This window comes from Talpa occidentalis, unplaced genomic scaffold (assembly GCF_014898055.3).
Source record: "Talpa occidentalis isolate TD23 unplaced genomic scaffold, MPIMG_talOcc4v2.1 talOcc4.11, whole genome shotgun sequence".
NCBI classification, from domain to species: domain Eukaryota; kingdom Metazoa; phylum Chordata; class Mammalia; order Eulipotyphla; family Talpidae; genus Talpa; species Talpa occidentalis.
In genome coordinates, this window is record NW_023601104.1 from 72650987 (window position 1) to 72667528 (window position 16542).

A 16542-nucleotide genomic window follows, 5' to 3' on the forward strand; every position below is an offset into this window, starting at 1 on the left:
TTATAAGAAACTGCTGAACTATTTTCCCAATTGATATTACTATTTTGCATTCTTACCAGCAATTTGTAAGAGCTCTTAGTTGCTCAGTATCCTAGTGCACATTTGATATTGTCAGTTTTAACATTTTCCTCACCATTCTAATGGGAACATAATGGTATGTCATTGCAGTTTTATTTTGCATTTCCTTACTAATAATGTTGAACATCTTTACATGTGCATATTTGCTATCCACATATTATTCTTGGTAAAGTCTGTTCAAATAACATGTGTGATTTGGGAGAAAATTGTCTTATTATTGAGCTGACATGTTCTATATTTATTCTGGATGCCAGTCCTTCTGGTACATTTTAGAAAGTCCATCTGAGAGAGATGAAGGGAAGCCTGGTGTCAGGAAAGTAGAAGGATTTTGCAGAAGTCCCAGTAAGTGATAGTGAACTGGTGGACCTGGGTAATTGCAATAGGGATGAGAAAAAGGGATAGATATGTGAAAAAATAGAAGTTGTAGAACTTGGTGACTGACCAATGTGATGGAGATGTGGGAGTCAAAAGTAATTGAGGACTTGTGTTTTACTAGGAAGTTAACTTTCATAGATGGAATCTTTGTTTTTGTGAAGTAAATTGTTTTTTCTTCCTCATGAATTGTACAATAATTTCCTGAAAACAGGAACTCTGAGTTCAATATTTCTACCCTGCTGCTCATAGTATTCACTATTTAGTTAGCATTCCGTAAGTTGCATCTTCTTACTGGGTGGGGAGACTGTGCATTTTTTGATTATTGTACACTCTACTTTGTATCTTTTTGTAAAAACAAAATCTTATTTCACTGAAAGATTTGTGAAAACTATACAACTAAAGGAAATTATGTAATTGAGGTAAAAATATTCTCCAGCAATTAAGAACCCCGAAAATTGTGAATAGCAAGTTACAACATAAAAGTCACTTACCCTGAATAAAACTGGAAACTAGTTAATTTCAAGGGGATCCTGCAAAAGAGAAGGTGTCTTTTAGACGTTTAGGGCTATGTAGGAAATGGAGAGGGCTATCAGGCTCTTGCTAATAGGGGACATGGTACTCAAAGAAAATCTAGCATTATGCTCATTGCCCTTGACTATGTGTTTGATTCACTCTGGAGGATTTAAATGATCCCTGTATCTAAAAGTAGTATTCATTTACATTTCATAAGACTGTTCAGTGGTTTTTCTAATGCATTTATATGTTAAAATTAAAATGGAATTTTGCCTCATCATAAGTTCATTAAAGAGCTAAAAGCTAGAGAACTAACTTAGGTTTTATGTTTTATTCCATGGTACTAATATTCCTTGAGAGGAGAAAAGGAACAGTAAAATTAACATGCGACATTGTTTTCACTTGATTACTATGAGCTCTTGTGGTCAACTTATATATTTGTTTTATGAACAAAACTGAAACTTAAGTTTAATGTTGAAAAAGGATAAAAAATGTATCCTAATTTATTCTCGTATATTTTTTTCATGTTCAGCTTTCTTTGCTTAATCTAAGTAAAATTGCACATCTTTGGTTTGGATTCTTCAAGAGGTTAATAAAGCATAATGAATGTGTATCTAAATCAGAACTCTATATATGTTTATCAGTATGTACTAGGTTTCTTTTTTTTTTAATTTATTTTTATATGTTTATGCATATAAGAACTAGGTTGTAAGCCAGATATGGCGGGGGCTTGGGGGGAGGTGGTGAGAAGATTCATTAGAGACAGAGTGGGGAGCAGAACAGGTGGGAGCTATTGAAATACACTGCTGAGGGGAGTGGCTGGTGAGACAGGAGAGGTCTCCTGCGCCATGTGGGTCACATCCCTGGCAGGGGCTTGAACTCAGGCCTTAGCGATGGATGATAGCTTGATAGCCCTGAGACTTAACCCCCTACGCCATCAAGGAGGCCCATATCTCTCTCTCTCTCTCCCCCTCTCTCTCTCTCTTTTTTTGATGAGCAATATTCACTGTTACTATGAAGGGCATATTTTTAACTAAGTCAATTTTAAGAGCAGAACACCTGCTTTTCTAAAGAAATGTCATAGAAGCCCAATATAAACTACTAAATACTAAGTCACAAGTATTACTAGTGTTGTTAGTTGCCCTACTAAGGGGAAAAAACTTATACCCCAAATATTTTAACTTGTAAAGTCATGATCATAGTCATATTAAGCAATTTGAAATACAGCTCTTATCATCTGATAATGAGAAGCATATTTCACAATGAAACTCTTTTCAACATGTAGGTAAATTAGAAAATTAGTGGGGAAGACAAAAGTGCTCTGTCCTAATTGTTCAGAATCTTTGTGCATCACTGTTATGGCAGTGGTTTTCAAACTTCAGCGAGTTGCCAAGATCACCTCCAGGGGGATTGCGAAAGCCCATCCCTGGACTTTCTAATTCAGTAAATCTGGAATGGGGTCTCAACATTCACATTTCTAACAAGCACCTAAATGATGCTAAAGTTGCTGGTTTTATGAAATAAATCTCTACAGAATCTTTGAATCTCTGGTTCTCTTTATAAATTTACCACTAATAATTATCTGTTTCCTTGAAAAAAGCCACATCTCTCTAGAGAATAGTGTATCCCTACAGTAATCTGTGGAAGAAGACTCTTTTCCTTCAGTCCTCATTTAATGCTGTTCTCTGAGTGAGGAGACCATGTTTTCTTCTGAAATGTGAATCTTATTTTTCATCACTCTAAATACCAGTCATGAATGCAGCCTGTGGACCAGATATCAGGTGTTTGGATATAGGATTCAGCTGAGACTTTTAACAAAAAGCACTATTTACCTGAGTAGACTATACTTTGGAGCTAGTAACTAGTAGAGACTAATCCCTGTCTGCTCCCATAGTTGGATTATCAACTACCAATTAATTTATAATATCTTTTGACTTTTAGAGGACTTTTAAGTATTTAGAGGGGTTAATGGTATAATAAATAGAGTATCATATTATTACTAACTGCTGTATTGATTTTAAACATTAGTATCACAAGATTTTCAGTTGATGATTTCATTCTAGTGATTGCGTACTTGACCAAATGTCATAGAAACATAGTTATGTTTACCTGCTGCTTCTAATACCATTGATCATGAATTAATCCTGACCTTTCTCTTTGAAAGAGTGAAAGGGGAACCAGCAGCTCAGAGTGATTATTTTTGTCATCGTGGTTTTATTTATGTAGTAGTTTCAGTGCTTAGATTTATCACCATATAGATTTGTACCTCAGTCTCTAAGGATATCATGGAAAGTTTTATCCTATCACCCTTTTAGGTTGCCCAGAAACATATTTAACTTAATCACTGTTGCTTTAATTCTTTCTGTCATCTTTATATTGTCAGGCACCAGTTTATGAAATACTTACTGGAGCTACTTTTTTATTTTAAAATGATAGCCGTTATTAAGCTTCAAACTAAAAGATTGGAGGGCTTACAGGGTCGATGCGCTACTTCTCAATTCAGTTGACAGACTGTTGAGAAACAATCTGGTAAAGCAGCAATCTGATTGCCCCTCCTGGTCTGCATCATCTCATATCAGCACTAATATATAAAACAATTTGCTGAGACTGAGGTCAGATGTGTTTCCCAATTGATGAATGGTACTTATGGCTAATTATGCTGATTGACTTTTTTACTGCTGTGCGAAAAGACATTATAGGGGATTTTGTGGCAGGGAAAGGACGTCAAATCAGATAAAGGGTACAATTTCTGTTTATAGGAGAAGATTAGTGGGGTAATCACTTACAGATTTGTCCGATCCAAATTGCTGGTCTTAACAATTGTGGCCCAATAGCTTGTATTTTCATTTTCTTTAGATAGTAGAAGGTAGACTCTCCTCTCTTTGACAGGCCTGAGAATTGCTGTTTCCAGTCTTGAAAAGTTAAGTTTTGTGAAACTTCAAATCTAGTGTTTTGTTTTGTTTTGTTTTGTTTTTGTTTCATTCATATCTACTCTCCCCCTGCCTGCCCCCTTTAGGATTTGATTTCAGAGTAGAGCCACCAAAAACTGAGCATTTATTGAAATGCTTTTGAGTTATTACTATGTTTGCCTGTAATGGGCCACAAATAAAAACTTTCTGTTTGATTATCCTCAAAACCGGCTAGAAGGTGGTAAACTTTATAACATGGTAACTTAACATTACTGAGCCAGTATAGAGCTAATTTGAATTTAACTACATTTCCTGGGCTTCTGTTTCCAACAAGGTCTCCAGTGGGGGAAACCAAGAAAGTAAGAGCATGTTTAATTTTTTATTGCGATAACATTGTTTTATAATACTGTATATGATTCAGAGGTATAGGTTAACACCTCTTCAGATGCATATCTGTTTGTTTTCTAATCTCCTCCCGTTCTGGTAGCCATAATTCCACAGTCAGATTTTTAGGCTTTGTTTTTAGTTTGGATTTGTCTGAACCCTTTGTTTTGTTTCTCTGTATTCCACATATTAGTGAAACCATCTGGTATTTGTCTAAGCTTATTTTGCTTAGCATAATCCCCTCCAGTTCTATACCCCCTCCATTTGTTCTCACAAATGGCAAGAGTTTACCTTTAACATTTTTTAATCCACTCATCTGCTGTTAGGCATTTAAGTTGTTTTCACAACTTGTCTATTGTATTGTAAATAGTGCTGCAATGAACACAGGAGTGCATAGATCCCTTCAGTCAAGGGCGTGTGCCTTCACACCATTTAGCTCTCACCTCCCCAGGGCTACTAGCCAGATGGCAGTGCTGCCAATTGTACTTCAGCCTCTGCCCTATACCACAGCCTCCGCCCTATACCACAGCCTCCAGGCATTTATCTCCACCCACCTCTTGTTCATTGCAGCATGAATCTTCTCTGTGCCCTTTCTGGTACCATCTGCCTGCCCATGGGGCTCTCTGGATTCTTACCAAGATGATTCTCTGGAAAGCAAAGCAAGGAACCTTCTCTAATACCATCTTGAATCTACTTGTCAAGCAAACTTAGTTTTAGTTAGGTACTAGAGTGACTTCTATTGAGAACCCGACTGTATTTATCACAATATGTTAGTGTCCTTCTTTTGGGTGTTTATCTTTTAGTTATACGTTTGCTTGTTATACTTTCTTGACAAAGATAGGAACAAATGTGAATAATTACTGCTAAGACTTAGTATTGATGTAACTTCGTAAAAACATTCGTGTTTATGTTTCCTAATTTGTTAAGAAATGCAAAGATCAGCTTTCATTCCCAGTGGCAAAAGACTGCTTTAATTACTATGAGTTGAAAGTATTTACCATGCCAATTTTTATATTTCAGGGAATTTTCTCTATATTAGACATAATGAAATCTTTACCTACTTGAAGCTATATAATGATTGTCAATGAAATGGAGTACTGCTTGTCTATATGTTTCTGTATGTTTAATTTAATGTTTGTAGCATGTACTGAATTTCCTTTTTTCCTTTAATAGGCATTTGCTTCTATATCATCAATCTTTGTGATGAATTTGACTCTCCATTTAAGACTTTGTGTAATCCTCTGGTGAAGTACAAATAAATTAGATCTCAAATGTTTACTTTTATAGGTCTATAATGACGGATCTATACTACCTCAGTCAAACAGATGGAGCAGGTGATTGGCGTGAAAAAGAGGCCAAAGATCTGACAGAGTTGGTCCAGCGGAGAATAACTTATCTTCAGGTAAGAGGCCCAGATAAGAAATTTGAGTGAAAAAGAAATCATAATAAAACTAAAAACAAGAGTTGCCCTTGTTTTTAGTCTTCCTAGCTTTGTGTCTTGTAAGTATTTACTTAGATATTTGATGTGTTTATTCAGAAAAACACTGTATACTTGAGTGGAATGCAAAGATGGCTAAGACAAGGTCCCTTCCCTAAAGAAGCCACTTCTAACACACACACACATACATGCCTGCATGCTCATACACATGCATGCATGCACACGGTCATGCAAAACAAAAAAACTTACAAAATAAAAAGTGTGGCATTTTATAGGGGCCATAGCTGAAATGCTTTTTGGAGGAAGATGATGCCAGGGATAGCTTTGTGGAAAAGGGCATTATTTGAGCTGAGCTGTAAAGGATAATTAGGATTAGAGACAGAGAAATGAAGAAGAGCAAATTAGCTGAAGCCTGTGGTATGGTCTGTAGCTGAGAAAGAGCAGTATTGGAACCCAAATGAAAAATGGGATATTTTAGTTTGCCTGAAGTTTTGGGTTGTATGAAAAAGAGAGATGAAAAATGAGAAGAGGAGTAAGTTTGGGAGCCAGACCATGGAGGTCTTTGGATGCAGGTTAAGCTTTATGATGTATGAATTGAGTGCTGAAGATTTTATTTGTTGCATTTACATCATTGTAACAACAAATAAAAAATATAAATCAAAGATAAATTCAAGTCCCATGCCTTTTAAATTTATTCCCTTCATTTTTTGTGTGCTCTTCCAATTCTTATTAATATTAGTAATAGTCTTGCATATTTGTAGGGATAAGATTGATTTTTTAAAATTTATTTTCTTAACATTTCATAAACTTCTGTTTTGGAGTCAGACTGTTTTTGAAAGATTGTTACACGTAAGAGGGTTATGATGAGAGTGGTACTTTAGTGATATTTCTCTGAAGTAGTATTATAGTTGAACCGGGTTAGTGTTGGAAGAGACTAGAAGCAAGGAGACTATCTGGAATATGAGGACCATACTGCAAGTCAAAAATACTGAGGCATATGTCAGTTTGCCTTGGAAAGGAAGAAACAAATTTGAGAGAGATTGGGACGACAGAATTGATAGGACTTTCTAATAGATGAAAGAGCTGAAATGACTGGATTGGATGCATCATTAACTAAAGGAACTGAAAGGTAGCATAGTCTTCAGGGGAGAACAATGATTTAGTAAACAGAATTCTTTAACATTTTAAATGTGTGAAGTTGAAAAGATGGTGGAGCTTCCTCTGTGCCCACCCTTTTCTAACACTATCGAGAGTGTGCTTTTGGTGTATAATCACTCTGCTGTCCTTTTAAGATTCAAGTGTCTTACCAAAGCAAAATAATAGCCAATGACTTGATTCTGTATATTTTAAGGTACACATTTTCCTGCACTTAACTAGGAGAAAAGAGAAAATCAAGTGTTTAAAGAGATCATTAAAAACCAAACTGATCTTGGCATGCTGTCTTGGTCTCATACTCCCATGGCCATTCATCAGGCGTGTCGGCAGAAGGAGATACACTCCGCCTCCTGTAGGGATGTGGTAATTATCTCCTATCAACTAGAACTTCATTCAGTGAACTATAAACAGCTGGTGGTGCAGAACTATCCTCATTTAAAATGGAAATAGCAATGGTTTCTGCGTTTCTTCCACTTCCACATATTCATTAAATTTTCTCCCAACAAAATTATATTTAAACTATGATTTGGTCATAGTTTGGCTTCCTATACTGTGACAAGTATCTGCCTCCTGCTTTACTTCCATTTTTCCTACTTTGATTTTTAAATGGTCAAGTGCTTTCACCCTTAGTACAGATTTGATCCTCTGTATGCTGATTTCTGTGGTTCTCTACTAGAGAATCTCACTTGTAAATCATACTGATGCAGAACTACTTTTTTAATCTTTAAAACTATTGGAACTTAACTTCAGTTTCAGATGTTACTATCTAAGAAATTCTTACTTTCATACTTTTCCATTGGAAAAGAAAAAGTGATTTCTAATATTCAAGAAGACGGGGGAAAAACAGGGAAAAACATTTCAAAAATATTTTTTATTTAATGTGTTCATGATCATTTTTTTCATCTAGTCTAAAAGTTATTTGAAGTTGGAACTATATTTTCAACATAATATTTGTTAGCAATTAAATATGCCAGTCACTGATTATCATCTCTGTGTAGAAGTGAATAAAATTCCTTTCACCTATTCCAACAAGATCAAACATATATAAATAAATAAACATGTATTTGCAAGGAATGCTTTCCCTGTCTTGAATTTTTATTCTCAGTGTATTTTCAGGCACATCAGCTACTAAAAAAAGAAAGATTTGTCACTGGTTCAAATCAATTACAGAGTTTAATCAGAAGAATTGAACTATTTTATATAGATTTTTAAAAAGTGATTACATTTTTCCCATTAAAACTTTTCTTGGTGTTCAAAATTTTGGTGTTCCCATACTATTATATTAAGTGAAATATTACTGTAAAAGGGTTATTTTAAGCAACTTAGATTCTGAAAGACTTCAGTAGAGTTTAGGAAATGAGTAGTATACTTGGAAATAAAGCTAAAAAGGGGTAAAGAAAATAATCATTGATTTTTGATATACAAAAATATGCAGTTTATCTAGTAAATAATAGGGGAAAGGTATAATATTAAATTATCATTTAAATACTGTATTCCTGATAAATAATTCAGATAATTTTATAATTTACTTTCAATGATTGGTCAATAGCTGTAAAGATTTTCAGTTTTACTAGATTTCTACTCATAATTTTAAAATGTATTATCAGTTCTCATCACCAACAAGGATTTTTTTAAACCATGGTTTGTTTAAGGTATAATGAAAAACCTAGTACAAAGAAAAACACCTAGAATAAGTCCTTGTCTAATCCATAATAAGTTTCATTTTGATTCTAAGCCTTTCTTTCTGCAATTTTTTCAGTCCTTTGAATTGAGCAAAAATTATGTTGTATGAAAATCTTGCTTGTCATAAAGTCATTTGTTCTCTATTTTAGATTTGCATTCATTTATCCTATAATCTGGTTTAATTGTGAGAAACAATTTCACAAAGATACTGGAAAATAAAAAGTTGCTTTGAACAACTTGTCTTCATTAAGACAAAAGTTCCATAGATGTCTTTTTTTTTTTTTCCTCTGCCCTTTCTCCATCAGAATCCTATTCCTCTTTCAAGATCCAACTCATTTTGCTCTGTTTCTATATACCTTGTGAGATGTCTTTATTAAAATTATTTTCTCTTTGAAATTGAATGCTCTGTAAGATGGTACACAAAGACTCACTAAAATATAACAATCTCATTGAGGACAACTGTTGGTATGTCATTAGAGTCAAGTAGAATAGACCAAGTAATTCTCTTGAAGTCTTAGTCTTCTATATGTTTATTTTAAAAGGTATCTATCCATAAAATGAACATGTAATATTAGGTTGTTTTAATAGCCTTTTTGTGTTGGTGTTTACTCTTGTGCTATGTTTAAGTCATAATTGTGAAGGTAGTGTTTATATTCCTCTAGTTTCTGATAATTGACTTCTGACTCACTTTAAAAACTACATTGTTGATATTTTCATTGTGAGTCCACATAATGTAAGTCATTTTTCTAGAATTTTGAATGATAAAGAAGACATTCCCTTTTCATTATGGTTATTAAAGTTGGCATTGTAGTTTCCAGTCAGCTAACATTAAATTCTAAACAACTCCTAATAAATACAATCAAAAAGTTTATAATGCTTTAGTTTTTTAACTTGTTTGGAGCAGTTGGAAGTTGGTAACTATGGCGAAGGGAACTACTTGATAGGGCAGATAGCTATGGAAAGGCATTTCCCAGTTTACTTTGAAACTATCTGTCTTCTGGTACAGCATAACTTTTTTTTCTGCTTAGTCCCCCCAAATGGATATTTTCAGCAAAATTGAGTCCATTTCAGGTACACCTTATAAAGTAAAAAGGAGCAATAATAAAAGATGTTTTTCTTTGCTTTGTTTATATTTTAAATAGAATTTTTACTGGAAATTGGTAGGCTTATAATTTCCCTTTTTTGAGAGAAAATGAAAATGTGAAAATGGAGAACATGTATTTTACTTTTTAAATTAAAAGAGACTGATTTTTTTAATCCATTCAAAAATAACTGAAGAAATAACAAATTTCTGGATTTTTTTATGGATTCCAATGACTGTGGTGGAGTGGACAGCAGCAAGGTGACACTATAAATGCATTGAGACTGTTAAAACATAAATTCATAAGCCAGAAAGAAAAAGAAAAATACCAGATGGTCTCACTCATAGCAGGAATCTAGAAAACCTAAATAAGGGACCAGGAAAAAGAATAACTATAAGAAAGAAAAAATGAAAATGAACAAACAACTATGAACCAGAGATGCACTATTGGTGGGGGGGTGTTGGGGAAAGGAGAGATTGGGGTCAAAGTAAGGGGGTTGCAATTGTATGGGGAATATAAAAATAAAATTAAAAAAAAGAAAAAAGAAAAAAAACAACAAAAAACATAAATTCAGGTTGTGGAGATGCCCTCCACTCCACACACGATATGCCTGACACCATTTCTTTCTCTCATTTTAGTTTTTTAAACTTAAAAATTTATTTCACACATGTTTATTTGCATGTGCTACGTTAGATACATTGCTGGGGTTAGAGTGGTGAACCAGTCACTGATGTGCCTGGAGTCAGCAGCTTCAGTGAACTCCAGTAAGAACCCAATAAAGGGTTCAGTGTGGCAGGTGCCCCTCCCTCTCACAGTTTGTACTGCCTTGGTACTGCTGTAAACACAATTGAAGTAAAGATTCTGCTACCCATTCCTGTTAGGCTGTTGCTCATGATATCTACTGCATTCATCTATTTATTTTTCAGGGATTATTGACTTTGTTCTGCTGCAATTTAGTTGTGAGTATATGGAGGAGGCGAGCCTGGTATCTTTACTCTGTCACCATCTTGCTAAACACTTTGGTTTACTATTTTTAAGGAACATGAACAAATGTCTCTGGAAATTCTTCTTAAGTCATTAGTTTGCCAATAAATAAGTACCATTATAGATGAGAATTAAATGTTCATTAAATGTTTAAGAATATGTTTGGCTTAAAATACATGTTTCCGTTTCTGGATAAGATGTAGAACACCCATTGTACCCTGTTCTTCCTGTTAATTACAACAAATCCTGTACACCGCGAATTTCGTGAATTTCATGTGTTTGGTTTGTTTGCCTGCTTGTTTGTTTTATACATAACCCAATTGAGGGTGCTAGAGAATCCTCCAAACTAGAAATAATAATGATGAAGCTGAAAAATTCTCCATTTTCACTGTATCTACACCATTCTAGGCAGACACCATGAGAAAAATAGCCCCACCCCACCCTCTGCAGATGCCACAGCTGTGGAGATTATTTGATGACATTTAACCCTGTTTGCCATACCTGACCTGTATGAGGACTCCTCTACCTCTCCTAAGTTGTGTTACAATTGCAACGACTTGAGACAAAGCTCTGCCCCTATTGCCACACTGCAATGACTCAGTTCCTATGAAGAAGAGGGATTTTTTTTTTTTTTAATCTGTGCTTGAAATTCTGGGTAGCCCAAAATTGGGGCAGAGCAAAATATGCTGAAAGGACTTTAACAATTGACATTTGAGATACAGCCTATGAAAGGGAGCTAGGAATCTAAATAGTCTGGTGGCCTATTAAAATAGATAATTTAAATAAAAAGTATAATCTCATAGCTTAATACTCATCATCATACCAAGAACCCGGAAAAATTCAAATGACAAAGGATAATCAGCAGACACTGCAATGAGCTAACGCAGATGTTGGAATTACCTGACGAGGATTTTAAAGAAGCTGTAATAATAAAAACACTCCAGTAAGCAATTACAGACTTGAAACAAATGAAAGCGTAGAAAGTCTCAGCAAAGAAATAGATGATATAAGGAAAAATGAAATGGAAATTTCAGAACTGAAATGTACAATAACATTTGTGAAATACCGACTTAACAGAATAGCCATAACACAGGAAAGAATAGATGCTCTTGAAGTTAGATTAATAGAAATTTTCCAATCTGACAAGAGAGAGAATAAAGATAGAAAAAAGTGAGCAGAGCCTCAGAATCTGTGGTGCAATAACAAAAAATGTTTGTCTTTGTATTTTTGGAGTTCCAGTATGGGAGAAGTAAGAGTAAGGGATTGAAGAAATATTTGAAGAAATGACTGAGAGCTTTCTAAATTTGGAACATATTCAAGAAGTTGAGCAAACTATAAGCCCAGTGTAAATCTTTCACAGACACTTTAGAAGTATTTGTTAAAATAGTAAAGACAAAGAAAAAAAATTCTTTCAAGCAGCTAAAGAGAAGCAGTGCATTATTTATAGAAAAACAACTTGATTGAAAGTGGACTTCTCACCAGAAAACATGGAGACAGAAAGAAGTGATAAAATATTTTTAAAGGGCTGAAAGAAAAGAACTGTCAGCCCAGAATTGTTCCTCCTGTGAAAATATAATGTGGAGAAGTAAAGACATTTTCAGATGAAGGAAAACTCAGAGACTTCATCATGAGCCTGCTTACTCTAAAAAAAGAAATTCTTTGGATAGAAAGAAAATGATGACAGGAGGAAACTTGAGATATCAAGAATGAAGAAAATGCATACAAACAAGTAGATATAGGGTGATTGAACTAGTCTTCTCTTTTTGAGTTTTTAAAATACTTGATGATGGAAAGCAAAACATAACATTTTCAGATGTTTTCAATGTGTATAAAAGTAAAACTTAAGATAACTGTATCATAAAAGAGGAGAAAATAAAGGGACCTAAAAGGTAGTAAAGTTTCTACATCCCATTTGAAATGGTAAAATGTTATATGCATAGTTGTAATAAGTTATGTGTCTATATGTTGTAATCTCTAGAGCAGCCACCAAAAATACTCTGAAGAGATTTACTTTAAAATGCTATAGATAAATCAAAATTGAATATTAAAAGAAGTTCAAATTATGCACAGTTAATGGTTATGAAAAGTAAAGAAAATAATAGGAATTGAGCACCGGTAAGCTGTGGCAGTGAGAAAAGTGGTCGTAAAAGGATTGTTTAATTCAAAAATAAAAATGGGATTTCAAAATTATGTCCTGCTAACAGTGGATTCTCAGTGCATGACTAACTTTATGGAGAAATGAAACAAAGCCTCCATCTATTAGAAGAGGTAGTAAAATTTGACATCTGGTGTAATTATTGTTGATCATTTGATTTACAAGCCTCGACTTTTTTTTTTTCCTCTTAGGAATATAATTTTATTTTTTTCTTTTATTTTTATTTTTTTCTGGTGGAAGCTTTATTTTTTTAATATATTTTTATTTTTTACATCATTGTTCATTTTTAAACATTTGCTTCACCCCACCCCCTCAGGTGTAGTCCCCGCAGAGTTTCCTTCACCAATGCACCCGTGTAGCCTCACCTCAGTCCCCTGTGCTCTTCCCTCCCTCCCTTTGATCCCTCTGCCTCCTCCTCCCCTGCAGTATGTCACATACTCCCCTGCAGTATGACCCTGCAATATGTCTGCTTTTGCTTTGTTGGGTTTTTTTACTGTTTCTATTTTTTTACATTGATGTCTTATTTGGTTCTATAAGTGAAACCATCCGATATTTTTCTTTTTCCTTCTGGCTTATTTCACTGAGCATAATTCCTTCCAGTTCCATTCACATTGCTGCAAATGGCATGAGTTTATCTTTTTTGATTGCTGAATAATATTCCATTGTGTATATATGCCACATCTTCTTGGACATTTCTTCAAAGAGGAAATGCAAATGGCCAACAGGCATATGAAAAAATGTTCAACATCCCTTATAATCAGGGAAATGCAAATTAAAACCACATTGAGATACCACTTTATACCAGTAAGAATGGCACATATCAAAAAAACAAGCAACAACAAATGTTGGCGAGGATGTGGTGAAAAGGAACTCTCCTACATTGCTGGTGGGGGTGCAAACTGGTCCAACCACTATGGAAAGCTGTCTGGAGGTTCCTCAGTCTACTAAAAATGGAGCTACCATACGGCCCAGCAATTCCATTACTATGGATCTACCCAAAGGACACAAAAGCATTGATTCCAAAGAACACCTGTACCCCTATGTTTATTGCAGCACTATTTACAATAGGTAAACCTGGAAAACAATCCAAATGCCCAAAAATAAAAACTTTTATAGAATACCCACCTCAACTATTGTGCTGTCCTTACTACTTGTTACAGATTTTTTGTTTGTTTGTTGTTTTTTGCTAGGGAGCTAGATAGGATGCCTAGTAACTATCTTAACTTTGCTGAGAAAATACTCTTATTTAATGTGTTGAGATAATCTCAAGTCTTGGCTTTTAAAAATGAGAATGCTTTTCAGTTTTCTCTTTCATGGTTATTAACTAGATCCAGAGTCTTCATTTTAATTACCTTATGCAAAATTTAAATTCTATCTACTTCATTACCTTTTCTACTTTGGCTTTGATAATTTTAGAGGAATAAAATCACATTGTTTTGCAATGAAAGGCTTTCGTGACAGTATTAATGAATCTTTTCTTCATTACCAGCACACAAAAGCTAGATGTAGCAAATCATTTTAAACAAAAAAAATTGTTTTGATTAAAAATTGCTTACTCTTTTGATTAGAGCAGACAAAAAGCACAATTAAATTAACTTAACCTGATTCATTCTTTTGACTTTTACTGACCTCTCTTCATTGGAAATAACAGCCAGCAATCAATGAATTAACTTGTCCCTTCTATAAGGAATGTTGTCAGAGAAGAGCGGTTAAGATTCTGGGGTTCTAATTCTTACTCCTGAAATATAAAATCTGAAACCATATAGCTACTAGAAGAAAATGTTAGGGGTAAGCTCCTTGATGTCGGTCTTGACAAAAATTTTTTTTGGATATGACACCAAAACCCAAGTAACAAGAGCCAAAATCAATAGTGAGACTATATCAAAGTAAAAAGCTTCTGCGCACTAAGTGAAATGATCAACAAAATAAAAAGACTATCTGTGAAATGAGAGAAAATACTTGTAAACAGTATATATGCTAAGGGGTTAATATCCAAACTATAAGGAACTCAATTCAGTAGCAAAAGAAAAACAAACAAAAAAGAAAACAAACTATTAACCACCTAATTATATTATTAGCTAAGGACTTGGTATTTCTCAAAAAAAGACATAGGAAACAGGTATAGGCAAACATGCTCAACATTCCAGGTAAAATACGAATAAATTCACAATGAGATATCACTTCATACCACTTGGAATGGTTGTTATCACATTGAGGATGTGAAGAGACCGGAACCCCTTGTTTACTAAGAATGTAAACCGGTACAACCATTATGAAAAACAGTATAGAGGTTTTTCATTAAATTAAAAATAGAACTACCATATGAATCAGTAATCCCACTTCTGGGTATATGTCCAGAGGAATCAGTATTTTGAAGAGTAGCTTTATTATGTTAATCACAGCATTGTTTACAGTAGCCAAGATTTGGAAACCTGTATGTCTATTGGTGAAAGGATGGATAAAGAAGGTAGTTACACAAAACACACACATATACACATACACACATACATATGTATGTATATATTTACACATACATATACACATAATATTTTCAGCATTAAAAGAAAGAAAATCTATATGTAACAACATATACAAACCTGGATGACATTATACTAAATGAAATAAAGACTCAGAAAGACAAGTACTGCATGATCTCACTTAAGTGTGCAATCTAAAATGGTCAAATTCATAAAGGCAGAGCGTTGAAATGGTTACTACTCCCTGTTACTACACAGTGGGGTTGGGGGGAGATGGGGAGATGTTGGTCAAAGGGTGCAAAGATTGAGGTATATAGGATCAGTAAGTTCTGGAGATCTAATGTATATAGTATAGCATGATTACTATACATGCTGAGTTAATCTTGTTTTTACCCTTCCCCACAATAAATCTTAACTGTGCAATTATGTATGTGTTAGCTTGATTGTGGTAGTCATTTCAAGCATCATGTTGCACCCTTAAATCTATGCAGTTTTTATTTGTCAACTATATGCCAGCAAAGCCAGAAAAAAAAAATGGTCAGATAAGTTTTCTGAACCTACACTTCCGGCTACAGCTTGCATTGAAGATATCATGGAGGGGGATGCATAAGAGCACTAGATAATGAATCGAGAGGCCTGTATTCTAAATTCTGCCTTGCCACCAGTTAATTTTTGTGACGATGAACTTGACATCACCTTTGTTTCTGTGCATGCAATTCAGCTGAACTCATAGTGGTTAACATTGATTCTATGCAAGAGATACCTGGGGATATTTTGTTTGTTGCTGCTTTAGCCCTTTTCTGCAATGTTTTGTCTATAGTAAATAAATTAAGGAAATTACACTGTGATTGGGAAAATGTTCATTCTGAAAAGGCTTTAATTGTGTGTATGGAAAATCTAAATAGTCATGGCAAGAGACTTTATCTGTGATTTAATTAAAGAAACAGTCAGCACTGTTGTGTGATATTACATCATGAATTTACATTTACTAAGTAAAGACGGCGAGAATCTCTAAATCCTTACAGTGCCTAAATAATATAATAATGGCTCTGGTTTACTAGTTGATTCATACTTACTCCTTTTTTAGCAAAGTAGAAATTAAGCTGGCTTCCTAATTTGAAATATGTCCAATAGTATCTGTTTTGATATTTTAATCAGAGTATAAGAGACTAAAATATTTCAGCATTATAATGGTGCCTTTACTAAATTAGTAATCATTTGTGTTTAAGAGATGTTGCTTCCCTTAATTTAACATCTTAGAGTCATCTTAATTCAAGTCTACTTATGATTTCAAGTTGACTTTATAGGA

At 34.2% G+C, this 16542-nt stretch overlaps 1 protein-coding gene across 7 annotated transcripts in view; it reads left to right on the forward strand.

Annotated features, from left to right (window-relative positions):
- The window catches only part of FUT8 (fucosyltransferase 8), a 206528-nt gene that overhangs the window by 136172 nt on the left and 53814 nt on the right, over nucleotides 1-16542 (forward strand). For all 7 annotated transcript variants that reach the window (XM_037503518.2, XM_054691117.1, XM_054691107.1 and 4 more), the window contains one exon: nucleotides 5547-5661. In XM_037503518.2, coding sequence (XP_037359415.1) covers nucleotides 5547-5661 — 115 coding nt within the window. The remainder of the gene's footprint in view (nucleotides 1-5546; nucleotides 5662-16542) is intronic.